Source organism: Phyllostomus discolor, chromosome X (genome assembly GCF_004126475.2).
Source record: "Phyllostomus discolor isolate MPI-MPIP mPhyDis1 chromosome X, mPhyDis1.pri.v3, whole genome shotgun sequence".
Lineage (NCBI taxonomy): Eukaryota > Metazoa > Chordata > Mammalia > Chiroptera > Phyllostomidae > Phyllostomus > Phyllostomus discolor.
The window spans coordinates 67,823,079-67,844,609 of NC_050198.1; the positions used below are offsets into that span (position 1 = coordinate 67,823,079).

Below are 21,531 nucleotides of genomic sequence, written 5' to 3' on the forward strand. Positions count from 1 at the left end.
GCTTTGACACTTGCAACACCCTGCTACACTGACTATCTTTACGTGGCCTCTTGTACACAATAAGAATCTTCCTTAGGGTACACACTTAGAAATTCTGAAACTGTTTTTATTATATCATCCTCTTATATAAGACATTTTATTTATTTTTATTTAAACATTTTTTCAGCCTCACCCGAGGACTTTTTTTCTTTGCTTTGAGAGAGAGAGAGGCAGGGGGAGAGAGAGAGACAGAGAGATAGAGATGGATGTGAGAGACATCGACACGAGAGATATCAATGTGATAAACATCGCTTGCCTGGTCGTCTTCTTGTTCATGCTGACCGGGGACAGAACCTGAAACCCGGGTATGTGCCCTGACTGGGAATGGAACCTGCTGCTACCTTTCAGTCTATGGGCGAGGCTCCAACCAACTGAGCCACACAGGTTAGGGCACATGAAACATGTTAATAGCTTACTGTTTATAAAAGTCGAGCCTCCTCTAATTGATTTTCCAAGCCCGCAAATATTTCAAACGTGTTTCTTAGTCCTTTCACTCGTACATTTTTCTACTTTTAAGCCAGTGCCCATTTCGTGAACACATTAATTTCTTAAACCTGGAAGGACTTTCTGTCTCCATGTCATTTATTCAAATGTTCACCTTTTTGGAAAGCTGCGCTGGACTTCTTCCTTTCCTATAACTCTCTCAAACTGCTTCAGCCCTCGGGGACCTGTTTCCTTATAGTTGCTACCAATGCAAATCCTTATAAAACAGACTAAGACTGACAAATCCAGCCGCATTCGACTTTTATCAGCACTGACGAGTGGTGACGGCCAGAGAAAGGACTCTGTGGCTCTCAAAAGCAAGGAGCAGGGCCCAGACCGCATTCTCAACATATATTTGTAATTTCATTAACATAAGTTGAATTCTGTGATTAAACTTATTGGCAAATGAGTTGACATATGACATGCTATTTTTTCCCTTCTGAAGAAACGATCACAACAACAATTCAAGATTTATTTCCCAAAGTGATGAAGAAAATGAGGGTTCCTATAACTTTGGGTTGCTGCTTGGTTTTGTTCCTCCTGGGTCTCGTCTGTGTAACTCAGGTATACTACCGTATTTTTATAGACAAGATATTACTTGGAATATTTACCTATATCTAAATGAGAAATTCTGAATTGACATTCAATTATTATCTAAATGAGAAAATCAAGGTTTAAGAGGATGTTTAATGACAAGTGCCAGTCTGATTTGGACCAAGGTTTTCTGACTTTTAGTTCAGGCTGTTTCCCTCGATAGCACAATTTCGATAGTACGTATAGTTTGCAGAGGGGGAGGAGGCCCAATAAGGAGCACTTTCCTTAACCACAATAAACTTTTAGACTTTAAAAACACACTCTATATCTTGGCCGCTACTACGGAACACACAGACACTGCCTATCATTTTGACGATTAACTATCTGACTCGGCACAGAATAAAAGGAACATCCTTTTTGGGATATTTAAATCCACATCTGTATTCACATTCGAAAGCATTCCTTTTCACATTTTTGGCAGAAACGAAACCAAGGAGCATATGTTATAATCAAATTAATAAATTTAATTTGAATCTCTAATCAATCATAAAAATAATGACAAGTTATACTTAGAAGTAATTGGTTTTTAAAAATTATTTTATTGTTGTTCAATTACAGTTGTCTGTATTTTTCCCCACCCCTCCCCCCATGATTTTTTTTGATAGGCTGGGATTTACTGGGTTAATCTGATTGACCATTTCTGTGCTGGATGGGGCATTTTGATTGCAGCTATACTGGAAATAGTAGGAGTCATCTGGATTTATGGTAAGTTGTGACTATAGACTTATCTATACTTTATATGAGAATAATTTAGTTTGATCATTTCCACTCTGTGCACTGTAATGGTAAATTACAATACAACTGGGCAAAATATAGTATATATATATTTTTTTTGTTTGTTTATAAATAAAATGTAAAGGTGTATGCTTTGTTCCTGTAGTATAGGGAAACATTCTGGCAGAAAATTTGGAGCCACAATGATTAATGGAGGGAAAATGAGCAAAGACTGAATGCACTGTTTGTCGATTGTTTTGTTAGGAGGGAACAGATTCATTAAAGATATAGAAATGATGATTGGAGCAAAAAGGTGGATATTCTGGCTATGGTGGAGAGCTTGCTGGTTTGCCATTACGCCTGTTCTTTTGATTGTAAGTATTCATATGGTATGGATTTGGTGTCAACAATGTGTATTTAAACATTTCTAAGATAAACTTGAATAACTCACATTGGAGACAATAAGGCAAAGTAATGTCATAAATTAATGATTTTCAACTTCTGCTTTATGACTGGTGCCTCTGAGTTGCCTAAATTAAATGCCTCTGCAGTGTTAGTTTTGAGGCCATGGGTTTAAACATTTACTTTTTGACAAAGTAAACAGGCCCCTATAGACTTAAATTTCCCATATATTTAAGATTTACCAGTAGGAAAAATAAATAGAAACCATTCGTTTGCTCATTCCCTAAAAAATATGCTAGGTACAGACAATGCAAATATGAGCATGACCTCTGCCTTTATGGAATTCAATCCAAATACACGGATTGCTAAGAATCAACACTCCTATTTCAATGCATATTTTTGTCTGTATAGGAGGTACTTACTACATTCTATTACCAAAAGAAACTCAGCTGTGACAGTGGAGACAATAGGTTATGTCAGTAAATGTAACAGTTGTTGCTCTTTAGGAGCTGAGGGAAAGCACAGTCCGTTGTACTGGAGAGGCATGACATACAGACACGCTATCTGCAAGTAACAACAGTTCAGGGCAATACATGGCTGCATGCGAACATAACACTGGATGGGATAGACAATTATCCTCGACCAAAGACAATGGGGTGGGTGTGACAGTCACAAAGCTTCACAGAGGATGTTTTGGTTCTTATTGCCTCCATGATTCAACGGTTTGTCTAGAAAAGGCCACTAAAGAATTTGATCTAAAATTTGCTTCACATCTGAAGTACCATGCTTATTTGCTTTTAGAGGAAATTAATTTTTTTAACATTACAAGGTCAGTTTCAAGTTGTGACCAGTTTCAGACTAAATGTGCTGAATTAAAATATTTGGATGCCCTACATTCTCGCTAAATGATTTTGACAGTGCTGGGAAGTATAGTTTGACCCTTCTGACGAGTCTCTGTAATAAACTAAGACCCTTATCGAATCAGAAGACCTAACTAGACTTTTAGCCAACCAACTTTCACTGATTACATAGGTTTGACAACTGAGTTTATTTTTAAATGCAAGCTATTGATCATGACATGATATACATCATCAGCCGTTTGAGTCAAGTTACATACATTGAGCTTCACTGTCCCTCATTCTTCTCCTGTAGTTATGTAGGATTATGGTAATTGTAAAAAGTATTTAAATGACTGTCACTAAATTAATGGAATTAAGCTATTTAACTTTGAAATTAAATTTGATTATCCATTTTATAAAGACTCTTGCATCTAAACACATTCTAAACTAAATTTAGAGGAACTACTACTAGGTGACTTTTGGTTTTGATCACTTCATTTTGTTTTACAAATTTCTAAATATCTGATTAGTTTTAGGCTACAACATGTTTTTTTAAGAGATTTTAAAGAAAACTTGGCCTTAACATGTTTCAGCTTTAAGGTTCAGATTTGTTTCACCCAAACGTACATTGAACTGGTTTTTTTCTCAAGAGGCTGGAAGTGAAGTGTGCTTTGGTAAATATGTGCGTACTACTAGAAAGTGAGTGCGTGAGTGCTTGGATGTGGAGTAGGGATGCTCCATGTGGTGGGAAATACGAGAAACAATTGCTAAGCCAGGAGCAACAGCATGCTCTCTAATTTGTACTTTACATTCTCATTGAATTAATTCACATGTGGGCTAGCTTATGGTGTAGAATAAAACCATGCTACTGTAAGTTAAAAGTTAATAACAAAATTTCTGGTATTATTTTACTCTCCCTCAGGTATACTTTATGGTATTTTATTGAAACACATGTTAGACAAGTGTTAGTATGTTTTATGCATGTGTATGTGGAGGTGCTAATTTTGGAAGAATTTATTCAAAGCCAAATACAAATTACATAGTTTGGTTCCCTTAGTATTGCCGTCTTCTGGCTAGTTACCTGGTTGTCTTAGTTCCTCAAACGTGTTTTCATTCATTGTCATTGCTTTATTTCTAAGGAATGGAATCAAATTGCTAATAATTAGCGCAATTGAAATCACTTGTGCAATGAAGTCTGCTCTGCAGCATTGTCTTTTCACGTGTTAACTTTCACAGGCAATTTTCATCTGGTCACTGGTGAAATTTGACAGACCTGATTACGGTAAAATTCCATATCCTGACTGGGGAGTTGCTCTAGGCTGGTGTATGATTATTTTCTGCATTATCTGGATTCCAATTATGGCTATTATAAAAATAATTCAAGCTAAAGGAAACATCTTTCAGGTAAGCACGTAAAATCAATATTATTTGTTCACCAGTCCAAGTCAAGTCCCCTCCATCACCCTTTATCCCCCCTTTGCCTCTCCTACCTTCCCCACCTTACCCCTTTCCTTCTGGTAATCACCATGCTGTTGACTCTGAGGGCTTTTCCATCCCTTTACCTTCTTCAAGCTGTCCACCTAACCCCTCCCCTCTGACAGCTGTCAGTCTGTCGTCTCTATCCATCAGTCTGTTTCTATTTTGTTTTTTAGTTTATATACAGATGATGTATTCTAGCAATGTACCTCTGAAACCTATATCATTTTATTAACCAATATCACCCCATTAAATTCAATTTAAAATTAATATTTGTACTTCATATAAAGCACTAGGATCAAACCAAAGATTAATCTACCCATACGGTGGTAATGTGAGATTATGACCATGAGATCAAATTCAAATTAATCGCTCTTTCCTTTAGGCTGCTTTTATACCTGAGACGAACATTCACTGCTATGTGCATAACATTGTATTATGCTGTACACAGATTTGCGTGTCTCCCTGTACTAGACTACAAGCTCCTTTAAGAAGAAGTCTTGCCTTGCTTGTTGCTGTAGCCTCAGGCCCTGTTAGAGTGCTTAGCACATGAAAGTTATTATATCTGTACCGGTACTAACTTGTTCTTGGAGATGTTGCAATGCAGGTGATCTTTTAGTTTTATCCCTACAATCTTCACTTTTAAAACATGGTCACACACACACAGGCACACACAACATCCTGTTTTCTTTATAATGCATTTCCTAATAGCGTGTTTAGACTGAAAAAGCCTGGTAAATGACCTTGAACACAAACTAGATCCTAAGTCATCCCTCTTCCATGGAGGCCTAGGGGGATGGAGTTGGTTATGACACGTCACTAAGACAAAGGGCAATGGCAAGGTGAGCTCAGCAGTCAGATTTTAAATAAACCTAAGCCCGTTCAAGAATGGATGTAGATCAGTTGTTTCACCCTGGAGCTCCCTCTCTTTGGTTCTTGAAGTTTCCCAGGTATACACTGGTTTACCTGGGAAACCAGGTAAACCTAACTGTCACCCTCAGGGCAGGGCAAGGAAATTTAACATCCTAGCCCTGGCTGGTGTGGCTCAGTGGATTGAACACTGGCCTGCAAACCAACTGGTCACCAGTTCGATTCTCAGTCAGGGCACATGTCTGGGTTGCTGGCCAGGTCCCCAGCTGGGAGAGTGCAAGAGGCAACAGATCAATGTTTCTCTCCTGCTCTCTGTCCCTCCCTTCCCCCTCTCTAAAAATAAATAAAAAAATCTTTTAAAAAATTTAACATTCTAAAATAAAAGTGTAGTTTTATATTTATTTATGTACAGATCGCAGCACTTAAGTTCTAAGACAGCATTTTCCCCATTTCAGCGCATTGTAAGCTGCTGCAGACCAGCTTCTAACTGGGGCCCATACTTGGAACGACACCGCGGGGAGAGATACAAAGACATGGCAGATCCTAAGAAAGAGACCGACCATGAAATACCTACTATCAGTGGCAGTGGGAAACCAGAAACCAGAATAAGTTCTAATTTTTAAGAATATGTGCCTGTGCAATGTGATTGCTTTAGAATAGAGAAAATTTTATTTATTTGTATGTTAACTGAACAAAAATGTATATATTATGTTCATAATAGTAAAACAACTATTTTTCTCACTTAAGCAGGAATGTAATATAAAAATGTGAATCTACTAATTTTTATCAATGTGCTTATTGTATTTCCTTTAGATGATCTATCTGTATAGCACACACTATGTGCATTTCACAGTAACATTTCTGTACATATTACCGTCCAGTTTTTCTAATGTAGTAAAGGTTGGCATTTGAGCGAATTATATAGAAAATAGTTATATTTTCTATCACACAAGTTTTAAAATATACGTGCTAATATTTTCTCGCTATATAGACTTTTCTCCGTAAACCTGGAGAAAATAAATCAGTCTATTTAAAAGAATGTGTTAAAATTGAAGGCCTCAGTCGATTAGAAATGTTATACATATGTGGAAGAAATGGACTATATATATAGCATGAGGACTGTAGTTTAATACTTGTGATCGAAATGTCTAAAAACTTCATGGATTTATGGCTCACCTTTCATTGTGAACTTGATAGTTATATTCTTTATTTTCATATGTTAAAAAAGACAGAAAAATTAGGATGCTGTGGCCAGTAAGTGAGAAATCTAGAAAACGGAAACCAGTGTCTTGGAATACTTCTCCATGTAACGTCTGTCCTAGGTTACATTTGAAAGGAACATCTGACCCATCTAGTTTGTACTGTTTCACAAAATTCAGAATAGTTCATTGGACTCTCTGAAATCTAGGTATCATTTCAAATAGACTATGGAACAAAATACTAAGGTAGAAATGACTTCAATCAAATTTAAATCTTCTGCCCTGGCTGGCGTAGCTCAGTGGATTGAGCTCAGCCTGCGAACCAAAGTGTCGCAGGTTCGATTCCCAGTCAGGGTACATGCCTGGGTTGCAGGCCATGACCCCCAGCAACCGCACATTGATGTTTTCTCTCTCTCTCTCTTTCTCCCTCCCTTCCCTCTCTAAAAATAAATAAATAAAATCTTAAAAAAGAAGTAAAACATTATTATAAAAAATTAAATCTTCTGTTTTAAGATGAGCTCATTTAAAATATTCTGAGGATATCCCTAGGCAGTGTGGCTCAGCAGATTCAATGTTGGCTGCAAACCAAATGGTCACAGGTTCGATGCCCAGTCAGAGCAAGATGCCTGGGTTGCAGGCCAGGTCCCCAGTAGGGGACGCTCAAGGGGCAACCACACATTGATGTTTTCTCTCCCTCATTTTTTCTCCTTCCCTTCTCCTCTCTAAAATAAATAAATACAATCTTTAAAAAACATTTTGAGGTAGATCGAATGCTGTTAGTGAACTTCAACAGATTGTTAATTCCTCGAGTTAAGGGGATTTTAAAAAATATTATATGAAATAGATGGGTGACTACAGCTAAGCAATACTTTTTTTCTTAATTTTAATCCATATTACATCACAGACATTCTACCATTGTATTTTGATAGTGTTTGGGGTGTGAATTTCTTACGAAGTAGTAAAATGCATGCAACTTTCTATAGGTGACTCTTGCAATGCAGGAAAAGATTTAGATACATTTCTAATGAAATACTATCGAATTTGCAGTGGGAGAGGTGATTAGGAAGAGATTCCCTTTAAGAGCTCACTATGAATGTGTGTAATTCCTCACAAAGGTGTGAGGCACAGACTTAACAGAGTGCCTTGTATACTTTAGGGCACTCATAGACAGCTCTTCCTATATTATTATACGCAGATTCCACAGTGGTAAGAAGACTGTCTGCAATGGAAAGTGTCTTATCGAATCTCATTGACTTTAATACAAACCAGGAGACGTCCAGTACTGTAGTATAAACTGCCAGAGAAACCATTTCTCACGCTTTGAGCAAAATTAAAATCACTATATGTCAACTAGATTTTTTTCACTGTAGCTTATTTTCAAAATTTTTGAATGATTTTTTTTCTCTGCTGTGTTTTCATTCCTTCCCTGGTAAATATGTATTAGCAACATGTATCCACTCTTTAACTGTGAGTATGCAAATTAATAATGTCTGGGTTTTGCATCTTACTTGGCCTATCCTCCCTTCTAAACAATAATTAATTTGGTGTAAACACATATACTAGTCCAGTGAATGCATCAAAGTGCATTTAATGATTGTGTACACTGTCAGCACATGCTGCCAGCCTGCCCGGTGGGTTTATGGTTCACTAGTGTGCCACTTAAACGCCTGGTGACTACCAAACGTTCCAGTTCGGCGAGGTTGTATTCCACCACCCTGAGGTTTACCACTACTAGTTTGTCCACAACCTCGGAGCTCGGGGAATTAATTAAGGTGTCCCGAGAGAGGCGGATGACTGTCACACTGTTGTCACCATCGCTGTTAGCTGACTCAGTCACAGAAGATGGTCTCACTAGTAGGAAAGCAGTCGAGTTTGATGATGTTTCACCAGTGTGTCTCTGTAAGGAAAACAAATTACACACATGTAGTTTACTGAGTTTAGCAATTTACAAATACTACCAAATAAGAACATGCTCAGTCTTGGTTATGAAAATGAACTGACTGTCCTCCCTTAAGAAATGCAGATTAGGCCCTGGCTGGCGTAGCTCAGTGGATTGAGCGCGGGCTGCAACACTTTGGTAAGTGTCGCAGGTTTGATTCCCAGTCAGGGTACATGCCTGGGTTGCAGGCCATGACCCCCAGCAACCGCACATTGATGTTTCTCTCTCTCTATCTCCCTCCCTTCCTTCTCTAAAAATAAATAAATAAAAATCTTTTTAAAAAATGCAGATTCAAAATCTGTTGAAAGACTACACTGATTTGGAAATGTGCTCTTCCCATCCAGACTGAGGGGAAAATGTGGGAAGGTGACCTTTTAACACTAAATGCCGTATTCTCACCTGACATGTCCTGGGCAGTGCAGTAGGTCTGTATTGGGCCCTGTCTGACCCTTACCTAAAAGGACTTCGTTTGCAAATTTAAATAGCACCAGGAATATCACATTTTGACCTGAACTGTTTGTGAATGCCCCTAAAGTTATCATCAAGATGGGTGAAAAGGAAAACACAGAGGAAGAAGAGGCTCCGAGGTTGTGGACAAACTAGTAGTGGTAAACCTCAGGGTGGTGGAATACAACCTCGCCGAACTGGAACGTTTGGTAGTCACCAGGCGTTTAAGTGGCACACTAGTGAACCATAAACCCGCCGGGCAGACTGGCAGCATGTGCTGACAGTGTACACATAGGGGCAGTAGAAGCCAGAGAAACATAGGGGGAAACAGAAACATAGGGGCAGTAGAAGCCAGAGAAGAAAAGTGAGATGGTACAGATTCTTTTTAACAAACTTCGAAAACATTGAATTCACTGGGTGACAGTGCTAAGTACAACTGTACAGGTTTCAAGGGTGCCACCCCACAACACACCATCTGCACACTGCACCGCCTGCCCACCGCCTCCAGTCAAGCTTCCCTCCGCCACCGCCCCTCCCCCCTCCACCTCCCCACTTCCCCCCTCAACCGCTCCCTGCAGCGGCCCCAACAACCAGAGGTGGTGCTGCAGAGCGGACACGTGAAGCTGTGCTTTCCGAGTGGGTGGAAAACTGACCATATCATTAGTGAGTGGGGCCTTTTTACAACACATCACAGCTATCGAATCACCGGCCAAGATGAGAGAAGTGTGGACGTAAAGAATAAACATCGGGGGCTCTTGCAAGAGAAAAAGGGGAATGAGGTGCCCTCCCCTTACCCTAGTTTTACCGTTTTACCATCTTCCTAGTTTCTTAGATGACCTCCCACGCGTATCTTCCCCTAGCTTCATGTCTTTCCAATCTCTCTGATACACTTTACCTGACAGTCACGGGGCCAGAAGACCAGCAGGAAGAGGCACACGAGGCAGCCCAGGAGGAGCAACAGGATGCTCATGGCTGCTCCTCGGCCTCTTCTGCGTCTCGGGCACCGGGCGGGCAGGGGCCGCTAGCCTCCGGAGGTCCGGGCCAGCGGCCAGCGTGCTCAGCTTCCGGACTGCCTGGCGCCACTGGGGGAGCCTCAGCGCCCTGCGTTCCACCCTGGAGGGCAGGTGACCTCACAGTGGAGCAGAACGTGCAGCCCCACGCCACAATCGGAGGCTGCAAACTCCCGTCTCCAGGAGACCAGGCGGCAGTGGTTCGAGAGGAGAGCCAGGGCCGGACTGGTGAACCCAGGCTTCCCGGGGAGCCGAAACATGGTGGAAGTGCCGACTCAGACTGGTTAAATGCAGCATTTAAAAAATGCTCTTTCGTCTTTTCTTTCTTCCTTTTAAAGATATGTTTGCCTCTGCTGCAACTATTCCATTATTCATTTCAAACACAAGTTCAACACCAACATACAAACACACTGTAAAAAGTAGTTACGTAAGACTTTCCCAGAAACCTCTTGATGCTCTGGTTCCCACGTTAGGCCTCACTCCAACCCTATGGCACTGAGATAATTATGCACATCCGTGTCGCTGCACAGCGTAAACAGTGATTCAAGAGACCTCTCCCCATGTAATTCCCACAGTATTTTGAACTACAGGTGTTTCCAGTATTCTGTCTCATTTTGGAAATGCAGAAACAGATTGAGGTGGCAAGTAAAGTCCTTTGAAACTAGAAGCAAAACAGGACCTCACGTCCACAGGGTTCAATCCAGAGGTAAACCCCGCCCCCACCCCCTTCTCTTGCCTTCACTCCCAGCCCAGCACCCTCTCCTGCACTGCTGACTCGAGGGTGTCACACTTTCCGCATGGGGAATCCAGCACTACAGTCGGAAGAAAATAGATAAAAACTAACAGGTATAAGAAACACTGTACTAGACAAGTTACACATTTCCAAGAAATTTAGATAAATGTACAAGGTGACACTGAAGCAAAAAAAAAAAAATTGCCAGGGTAATTTCAAGATGAGTATCAAACTGCAGCCCCCCAACTGCTGGGGGAATAACTTTCATTTCACATAGACATGATGGAGAGGAATGGCATGTGCAAGCTTTTCATATCAAACTTACTTCCCAATTATGAGTTCAAAGCTTAGAGGTTTATTTATTCACTAGGTATGGATTGTACTCCCAAGTAAAGGGTGGGCACTGTGGTGTATTCCTTTTATTGTCGATCTTCAGGTTTGCCCAGCTTTTACTTATCGTAAGGATGGACTAGCATCTTCCAAGCTTGTTGCATAGTGGACTGGAAACCAGAAGTCTCAAAGATTTTTGCATCCGCATTCATAAAGATAGTGCTCTGTATTGTTCTTTTCCTTCTTTTTCTCTTTTGCAGTGCCTTTGGCTGGCTTTGGTATCGGGATAATGCTGGCTTCAGAGAAGGCATGAGGAAGCCTTCCACCCCCTCCGATTTTTGGAAGACTTTGAGGACTGATGTTAATCACTTTCGATATTTGGTAAAACTCACCGTTGTTGCCATCTTGCCCAGGACTTTCCTTGGTTGGAAGTTTTGATTACTGATTAAATCTCCTTGCTAGTGATAGCTATATTCATATTTTCTACTTCATCATGATTCTGTTTTTGTGCATTGTGTGTTTCTAGGAATTTTTTATTGCATCTAGGTTATCCAATTGTTGGGGCATGAGTGTTTGTTCATAGTACTTTCTTATGATCCAGTTTGTTTCTGTAAAATCAACATTAATGTCCACCATTTTTAAAATTTTTGTTATTTGTGCCTTTTCTATTTTTCTTAGTCCAGCTCTTTATTGTTTTGTTCTCCTCTATTTCCTTTATTTCTGCTCTAATATTTATTATTCCCATCTTTCTGCTGACATTGGGTTTACTTTGTTCTTTTTCTGGCTCTGTGTTTAGACACTGAGTTTAGGTGGCTGGGGAGCACAGACCTCTGCTCTGTGCCGTCCAGGCGCTGTCCACAGCTGGGCCTCGAGTCTGCACCTGCACATTCCTGCAGCTCCTCAGAGTCTTGTGGACAATGACCGAGGAGACAAACCACGCAGGAAACATGTAGCAAAAAGAAAAAAAAATACATAATATGAAATGTGTGGTGTGTACAAAAAAAAACTAGACAGTTTTTCGCTTCTTGGGTTCTAGTTTTCTCTGTAAGAAAACAAGGTTTCCTTGTTTGGTTGGTTCTTTGGTAAAGGTGAATGGGTGCATTTGGACTAGGGACAATGAGCATATGGGAGGTAATGAATATAACTTATGTTTTTGTTTATTAGAAGAATTTTATACTTTCCTCAAAATAATTTCAACATGGCTTATACATTGTTTTATTTAATATTGATAAAGTTAATTATCTTTTGAAAATAAGATGGGAACAGCATTATTACATAACTTGTACATTTACATATATGTCTGAACACACACACATACAGTTATGTTAAGGTTAGAAATAAAGGTGGCTTATGAATTCTTTACTGGGAATCATCATATGAATGGTGTACCAAAAATGAAATGAGAATTTGAGATTGCTTTCTGCTCAAAGACCAACTTATTCTGTCCACAGAGTACAGGCACTTTTTCTTCTTGATATATTTTGTTAACTCTCTGTACTTCTAGCATATATTAAATTACCTTTTAAAGTTTCTTATGTTTGGCCCTGGCTGCTGTGGTTCAGTGGATTGAGTGCTGGTCCGTGAACTACAGGGTCACCGGTTCGATTCCCAATCAGAGCACATGACTGGGTTGCAAATGCAGGCCAGGTCCCCAGTAGGGGGCACCTGAGAGGAAACCACACATTGATGTTTCTCTCTCTCTCTTTCTCCCTCCCTTCCCTTCTGTCTAAAAATAAATAAATATAATCTTTTTTTTAAGTTTCTTATTTTTGGAAAAAAGTGAAGTTTCTAACAATCATTGTTGCTTATCACTATGTTTTCAAAGTATTAGTCTTAAATATTTTGAGATCTGTACATATTAGTCATTGGCGAAAATGTGCTCATTCGATTACAGAATGCTATTTCAAAGATCTATGCTGCAATTTTATTTAAAGTAATGGCGTTTTTCTTTTTTAAATATATTTTATTGATTATGCTATTACAGTTGCCCCATATTTTTTCTCCCCTTTATCTCCTTCCGCCCTGCACTCCCCTCCCTCCAGCATCTCCCCCCTGAGTTCATGTGCATGGGTCGTACGTATAAGTTCTTTGGCTTCTCCATTTCCTGTACTATTCTCTCTTTTTTAAGATTTTATTTATTTATTTATTTATTTATTTAATAGAGGGAAGGGAGGGAGAAAGAGAGAGAGAGAGATAAACATCAATGTGCGGTTGCTGGGGGCCGTGGCCTGCAACCCAGGCATGTGCCCTGACTGGGAATTGAACCTGCGATGCTTTGGTTCACAGCCCGCGCTCAGTCCACTGAGCTACACCAGCCAGGGCTCCTATACTATTCTTAACCTCCCCCTGTCTGTTTTGTACCAATTGTCTTTTTCTATATTTCTTTAATACTTCCCTCCCCTCTTAAGAATTTTATTTATTGTGTTAACATACACAACAATCCACTCTGCCTCCTTCCAAAATCCTGGTTTGTGCTCTGAAAGGATGTTTCCTACAAACCTCTTATCTTTGTAGACAACTGTAAATGCAAATAAAAATTTGCATTTGCCTGGTAGTGCCTTTTCTTGTTTATACATGCAGGAAAAGTATAGCCTTGCATAACAAACAAAAGGTAAAAGTGTCCTCTAGGTCTTTCCCTGTTCTAAAGACTGTGCCTTCTGTGTGTCCCCAACAATGTGAGTTCAGCTTAAAGACACTGTGCAGAATGTAGGCTCTCACAGGTCCCTCTGCCTTTATGAATCAGTGTAGTCCACGCAGAGCTCATCCTTCTCCTTCCTTATAAGTACCGAGCGCTAACCGATTGCGCCACTTGAGCTCTTCATCCTTCTCCTTATTGGTTAATTACTATGACTATCCGAAAATCATGAGATGTGAAATATCGACTTTTTGAATCTTATGAAATGTGGAAGGTTGTTGTTTCTTAAATGTTATTAGTTTTCAAATTATCTCGGAGAAGATATGTCTGATATTCTGGACCGTGATGGTACGCATTAGACACTGGCAGGTCATCGGCTAGAGATCCAGTACCCATATGCAATTTCAGGAGTGGGCAACTACCACTCAGAGCATGGGGAAACATTAAGGACATTAGAAAAGAACACATCAAGTTAGTGTGGCTTAGAAGAATGGTTCAGAGATGAGAGGTTAGGGATGTGTGTCAAAGAAAGAGAATGAACACTGAAATTGTACAGAAGAAAAGAAAGACGGGAAACAAGCAGAACTGGTGCTTCTCAGCTAATTGCTGTTGACAAACTAAACTCTGCAGTTCCATAGGCTGCCTTTACTTGGTAAAGCTACACTGTCCGGACAGAGACTACAGAAGACTACCTTACTGTTGGGGTACGATGGGTAAACAATATATTCAACTGGATTTCCCACCAGAATCAGACTCATATGCTTACAGAATGTGCTTTTGGAGCCGTTGGGCAGGTCCCTTATGCCCCTATTCTTACACAGGAAAAGATTAACCCCCTTATGCCAAACTGAAATTCCCTGGGGCTGAGCTTGTGAAAGCTTTTGTTTATTCCACACTTTAGACATAAGGCTTAAAATACTTCTCCTTCCTGAGACCTTAATTTATAATATGGTATACATGACATCAATTTTTCTAATAATGTTTTTAAATATCTGGATTACATTAGTTATGTGATGGGGTTTTGCTGGTAGAAGTTGATAAAATGAGAAAACCTGTGTAATGGCGTGTGTGACGGTAGGGAGTAGACAGAGTCGACAATGAGGACATCAGGTATAAATTGTATCAGTTCTCCAGAGTTTTCCCCAGTACTTACAACGTAACAATATTGAGTTTGAAAGTACCAGATTCTTCCGTTCTTTGCTTATCGTAGTGAAATATTTGTGGGCCACATGGTGAATGTTTGAACACATGAGATTTTTACATTATAGTTGGATCGCTGGTGTGCGATCCAATTTTTTATGGTGACAGGAGTCAGAGAAATGTATTTTGTGACATGGTCAGTTTATTTATGAAAACGATTTGCTATCTCTACTAACCTGCATAGCAATTCAATGTCCTTACATTTGTTTATCATTTCGACTCTTTTCAAAGCATCTGCACTTCCATGTTTTTATTTAATTCTCCCAACAATACTGTGTAGTAGGTGGAACAGGTGGAATTCCCATTTGATAGTGGAGGAAGCTGGAGTAATTTAATAGCTTTGCTTAAGATCTCCGAATTAGTTAATTAAGTAGGAACCTGGTTTCCTGATTCCAGCTCTTCTCATCATGCAAGCTACAAGCTACATGTTCATCTTCAAATAGAGATGAATTGTAATTTACATATTCTATGGTGTTAATTTCCTCTTCTTGTGTTGAAAAGCTAAATAAATTGAGATGTCCTGGTAGCACTTTACATATACAGTAAGTGTTTCAGTGTGTCTGCCATCAGGCACATAGACAGTTAACGCGCCATCTCTCTAGTTGTGAAACCGATGGAGGTTTTATCAAAGAATGTTAAGATTTTGCTTCCGTGGTTTAAGTATTTGCTCCTTTAGTCGCACTGCATAGATTCCCTAATTTCTCTTGGGTGTGCTATCATGTTTAGACACAGCTATGACAATGTCACACATCTCAAGCTCAAAGTGAAGTAGTTTCTGGTGTCTGAAAGCGGTGGACCCATGTCCATTTGATTTTGAAGGGAAAAATATGAATATAGAATGAAAACCTTAGTGTCCTCAAAATAGCCTTTGCACATAAAAAGAAACCCTGCATTCGACCTGAATCAACAAGGAAACTCCTTAACAAAGTAGTAAACATAACCGCAGATATAAGGTAAATGGTAATTGATATAATGGGAAAGATCTCCCATATGATCATCTAAGTCATATTTTTCCTTTTGTAATCATAAAATTTACCCTAATGCTTATACAATATATCTTTAACACACTCAATAAAAATCCAGCGCAAGTATATTTGAGTAATGCTATAAAGGTTGTACAAATAGTTGTTATAAAGTAATTTACAGCATCACAATATTTGATGGTATCATTTTCCTCTTTTGTACTTTACAGTTTTACAGGTATGTGAAATAGGTAAGAAGTTTGGTCAGTTGAGCAACCCCCACTCATACTCTACTTGGGATTTAATACCGTAATATTTTTTCTGTTTCAATTAGGTCTAAAATAAACTGTACCTGAGACCCAAAATAATCACTTACACAAAGAAAATGTTGGTTAAGAAACAAGTAGACTGGGTAGGTGAGATTCACAAAGGTACTGGAAACCCACGTTTTTTACACTGTGTTGCTCTGTCACCTTCAACATATATCTTCCATCTCATGGTCCAAGAGGGTTGCCTAAGCTGCCCCTAGTCACCAGGCTGGCGGGAACGGTGAAGAGGAACGCACCTCCTCTCTTTTAAGGACATTTCCCAAAAGTTGCATATGATACATGGCCAAATTGACCTGCAGGGGATACTAAGAAATGTAGTACTTACTGAAGGGCACCAATATGCCCAAATGAAATTTATGGTTATGCTACTAGGAAGAAGAGGAGGAAGAGTTATGGAAGGATGTCTATCAATCTGTGTAACACCTTCTAGAGAAGGAGATTTAGATTTTTGTCTCAGGATGCCAACATAGGGTTGCACCCAAAACCCACAAGTGAACTCCATAATTTATGAGGACTTGGCTGATATTTGAAGATCAGAGAAAATTCCGGGAGCCGGGGCAGCTCTCTGGCTTGTTCAGAATAGCACCCATCTACCTGTTTCACCTTGCCTTAATTAAAATTGTCTAAAAATGCTTCTGCCCTTTCTATTGTTGTCCTCCCAGAATGAGGCCAGACTGGATCACACCTCTCCAAGGCCATGAAACTAGAACTTCTGCATTAACCATTTATATTTTGATCTTTTTCCTTTTACCTTACATAATTTTTGTTGACTGCTATGAGAACATAAGAACAGAAAACATTTATGTTACAAAATTAAATTAGGACATATTTTAAAGAACCCAGTTTAAACTGAAATAAAAATGAATTGAAAGCATAGGTTGAATTTTTTCTTTCTGATCATGTAGTATCTAGTCACACATTTCATCAACAGAGGGCATTGTAGGTTTAATGCATTTTTTTTGTTGTTACTCTGTACTTTCCGATACAGCTTCCTTTAATGTGGAATTGCACCATGTTGCCTGGGGTCAAATAATTAAGTGGCCTGTTGCATTTGTGAAATGTACCACAGACTGTTGATCTATGACACCATAATCCACAAATCACTGCATATAAACTACCATAGTATTTCGCTGAGATCATGCTATTTAAAAATTTACCATAGTTAAAATTACTAGACTATCTTTCTTTTGTTTTAAAAGAGAAGGGACACAGACTATCTATGTGATGATGAACCCTAATCTGATACAGGCTTTTGCTCCTCTACCCCCATATCGCCCCTGATGTTGTGGTACGAGCAAAATAAAACAAGTATAATCTGAGTGATGATGCTGAAAAGTGGCACTTTATTTTCAATGACATCGTTTTACTTGAAGTGAAATTTAGAGCTTGTTTAACTGACCTTTGGATCTGTAATATGTTCTGGCAGAATTAAGGGACGTGGAAGATAAATTGCTTTCAGCTTTTTCACTGAGAGAATGAGCTGCATGTTCATCTCAGATTAAGACTTTAATAACCCATTACATGTATCTCTGAATGTCTGAAATGTCAACTGGAAATTTTTCCTAAAATATAATTTGCAGCCTTTTTATAATTTGTAAAATAGAAAGTATTGGGGAATTTTGATTGTTGTTATTAATGTCATTAGGAAATTTAAGTACAATACATGGTTTTCCTAGTAATATCTGTACTTGAATTCTGTAAAGCAAACCATTTTTTTTTCCAGAATGTGTGTGGTACACTAGAAGAGATTTAGAGAGCAAAACATGGGACAAATCAGAAAAGAAAAACCCTTCCAAACAACACTACAAAGAGTGTAGGGAGACTATTCACTACATGTAGTCAACAAATTTTTACTAAAGACCTACCCTGTGCCAGACACTGTTCTAGAAAGTAGGGATTCAATAGGGAACAAAGCAGACAAAAACCTTCCCTGTAGCTAATAGTCTATTTGGAAACTATATTGAAATCCCAGACTGATTGTTTATGGGGTTTGTTTTTTTTTTGAGATTTTCATGGAATATGCAATTAGCCATTGATTTAAAAAACCAGGTCATGGGGAAAGAGGGAGAAGTCTAAAGCAATTTTTGAAGCTGACATAACCCTGACATATCTTGCCAAATATAGCACAGAAAATGTAAAAAATGATTTACTTAAAATGAAAAGGTCTAACATAAAGCATTAAGCAAATAAGATATGAACAATATTAAAAAGAAAATATCACCAAATATAATGTATTCCAGAATGTCAGGATGACAACATTAAGACATCTTTTAGTATATCATATCCATTGGTCAGCAGGAAACTAATATCATGATATTCAGATGAACACAGAAACCCATGTGATCTGTAACAGTGACACGCTGCAGACATTATCATCAGAAGCAGGAACAAGATAAGCATGCTTCAGCACACACTATTTAATAATGGTATGGAAATTTCAGTGAATGCAATGAGAAGTATCTGCTGAGAAAATCTAAAAGATTCTACATAAAATGTTTTTTTTTATGAGAAACTAATGAGAAAGTTTAGTAAAGTGCCTAGGTATGCAGTAAGTGATCAGACTAAAGACCTTTCTTACATGTACACAGATGGTGACTAGTTAGACAATATAGTAGGAAAACAAGACCATTTCAAATGGCCCCATAATATGCAAAATATCCAGAAACAAACAATAAAAAACTGGCTGAAGAAAGTTTACTGGAAAGACACAAGATTTATGTAAATGTAGAAGAATAACATGTTCCTGGATAGAAAGACTAAACACTATAAACATGCCAAGTTTTCCAAAATTCAGATGTAAGTTTATTGTAATTCAGATGAAAATCCCAACAGAATTTTTGAAACTTGAGAAAATGATTTGAACATTCATCTGGAAGTTCTAAAACACTAAACAGCCAAGAAATTTGTGATGAAGAGAAAATAGAGAATACTTTCTTATACAAAAATGTATCAAAGAAACACTTTAAAAAACAACGTGATGTTAGAACAGGAATATGTAGACATGGGAAGAGACTGGAAAATTAGGAACAAAGATGAATATTCTTTTTAATTTTTTCAATTACAGTTTATATGCAATATTATTTTGATTTTATTTCAGGTGTATGGCACAGTGGTTAGACAGTCCTATACTTTACCAAGTGTTCTTTCTCCCTGGAAGAGTTCTGAAGTGAGGAAACCTTTCCTCCCTTTATGTCCCTTTTGCCTCCCCTTTTATAATATACTTGTCAAATATTTCTTCTATGTACATTTAAAACCACATCCGAGGGTTATACTTTTTTTCAACCAGCAAATATAATTTAGGAATCTCAGGAGCAGAAGAAAAGCCTGTTACATTTACCCACATTTTTGCCTGCCATGTCCTTCTTTCCTCCTCATGTTCCAAGGTTCTTTCTTCATCATTTCCTTTTTGTTTAGAGACTTTTTTTCTTTTTTTGTAAATTTTACTTTAATTGTTCAAGTACAGTTTTCTATCTTTTACTCCCATCCCATTCTTTTAAAGTATGCCTGTGCTGGCAACAAAGTCTCTTAGTTTTTCTTTCATCTGGAATGTCTAGATTTTTTTCTTTATTCCTGAAGGTACTTTTGCTGACTATACATTTATACAGTTGCCATTTTTTTTTTCCTTTCAGATAATTCTAACATCTGCATCATCTCAACCTTGGCATCTACTGATTGCATTTTCTCATTCTGTGTGAGAACATCCTGGTTCTTAGTGCAACGAGTGATTTTCTATTGAAAATGGGAAATTTTCTTATTATATTATGAGACTGTATGTTATTGAAGGCTTCAGGTTTTTGCTTTCTCTTTTCTCTGACACTGCTCTGGCAGAGGAAGAAGCCTCATTATTGTCGGGTGACACAGAAGTGAAGTTTCCCAACTTGGCTTCCACTGATGGCGTGTGTGGGAGGGGGATGCACTCACTTCTGCCACTAGGAGGCCACTCTCAGCCTCCCACACAGCTTCCTAGAAACCATTGCGGGCAGTGACTCCATTACTTTACATAAGGGAAAAAGCCCCTAGTCTCCACTGGACCTCCTCTGGCACAGCCTCAGCACGGAAGGAGCACAGTAGCTCAGGAATGGTGGGTGGGGAGTAAGCTCAGGTTCCTGGGTGCTGTTCGCTGACACAATGGAAGTGGGATTTGTTACCCAAGAGCCCAGATGAAAGTCTCTACCTTCAATTTGGCTTTCTCTGAAGTACCTAATCCAGGCTATTAGAGAGAGAGCCTTGTTACAGCTTTGTGAAATTGGATGTCTAGGTTCCCCATTTGGCCTTTGCTTTCATGGGTGAAGTTCAGGCCACAGTATTGGGTTTTAGGTTTGTTTTTTGTCTTTTGGTGGAGTCTGAGTGTAGTAGAATCATTATTGTCTAAAAGTTTGTCTTATTCGGTGCCCCTTTTTTTCTGGTCCTTTGGCAAGAGAGAGAATAAGTTTATTGACTTTTTTTTTTTTGCCTGCTCTCACTGGTATTCATGGGATGGAGAGCTCTATGTCTGGGAATTCCCCAATGTATCATTCCTTGCTGCCGAAAGTGCCCAGTTGATTTGCTTTCTTCTCCACTTTCCAGAGTCTTTGTATGTTTGTTTTTTATATACTTGCATATTCTATCCTCAAGTCTTAGAATGCTTGTTAGATATGTCATTCACACTTCTATATTTTTAAAATATTTTTATGTAAATTCTGAATCAGTTTAGTTTTGAAATTCACTGACCCTTTCTATTTTTATTTCTAGGAGTTTTATTTGCCTATTGCAAATATTTTCTTCATTTTTCCCTGTGTAACTTCTATCCCTTTGATGCCTTTAATCACTTTAAATATATTTATATTTAGGATTTATTTGGTATTGCTCTTTTATCTGTGGATTAGTATATTGTATCTGCAGAATTTCTTAAGAATAGGTGGCATTCAAAAGAAACCTTGCAGGCAAGAAGGGGCTGGAAAGAAGTATTTGAAGTCATGAAAGGCAAGGACCTACATCCAAGATGACTCTATCCAGCAAAGCTTTCATTGAGAATGGAAGGGCAGATAAAGTGCTTCCCAGATAAGGTCAAGTTAATGGGGGTTCATCATCACCAAGACCTTATTATATGAAATGTTAAAGGGACTTATCTAAGAAATTGAAGAAGAGCAAAAACTATGAACAGTAAAATGGCAACAAACTCACAGCTATCAACAAATGAACCTAAAAAAAAAAAAAAAAGAAAAACAATGAAAACAAAACTATCCAAACAACTAGAACAGGAATAGAATCAGAGAAATAGACATCACATGGAGAGTTTTTAGTGGTGTGGGGAAGTGGAGGAATAGGGTGGGTAAGGTACAGGGAAGAAG

The 21,531-nt window shown here is 38.6% G+C and overlaps 2 protein-coding genes across 2 annotated transcripts; one reads left to right on the forward strand and one right to left on the reverse strand.

Moving 5' to 3' along the window:
- The first annotated feature begins 940 nt into the window (after nucleotides 1-940).
- LOC114490113 (sodium- and chloride-dependent neutral and basic amino acid transporter B(0+)-like) lies at nucleotides 941-6,858 on the forward strand. Its single transcript, XM_036016540.1, has 5 exons — nucleotides 941-1,086; nucleotides 1,722-1,821; nucleotides 2,095-2,204; nucleotides 4,308-4,475; nucleotides 5,873-6,858. Exons 1-5 carry the CDS (start codon nucleotides 1,009-1,011, stop codon nucleotides 6,038-6,040), a joined length of 624 nt encoding a protein of 207 aa, XP_035872433.1. The 5' UTR covers nucleotides 941-1,008; the 3' UTR covers nucleotides 6,041-6,858.
- Nucleotides 6,859-8,210: 1,352 nt separating this feature from the next.
- LOC114490114 (kita-kyushu lung cancer antigen 1 homolog) lies at nucleotides 8,211-10,283 on the reverse strand. Its single transcript, XM_028504040.2, has 2 exons — nucleotides 9,898-10,283; nucleotides 8,211-8,513 (listed from the first exon to the last, which is right to left on the reverse strand). The coding sequence occupies exons 1-2, from the start codon at nucleotides 9,970-9,972 to the stop codon at nucleotides 8,223-8,225; spliced, it is 366 nt and encodes a 121-aa protein (XP_028359841.1). The 5' UTR covers nucleotides 9,973-10,283; the 3' UTR covers nucleotides 8,211-8,222.
- Between the last annotated feature and the right edge of the window lie 11,248 nt (nucleotides 10,284-21,531).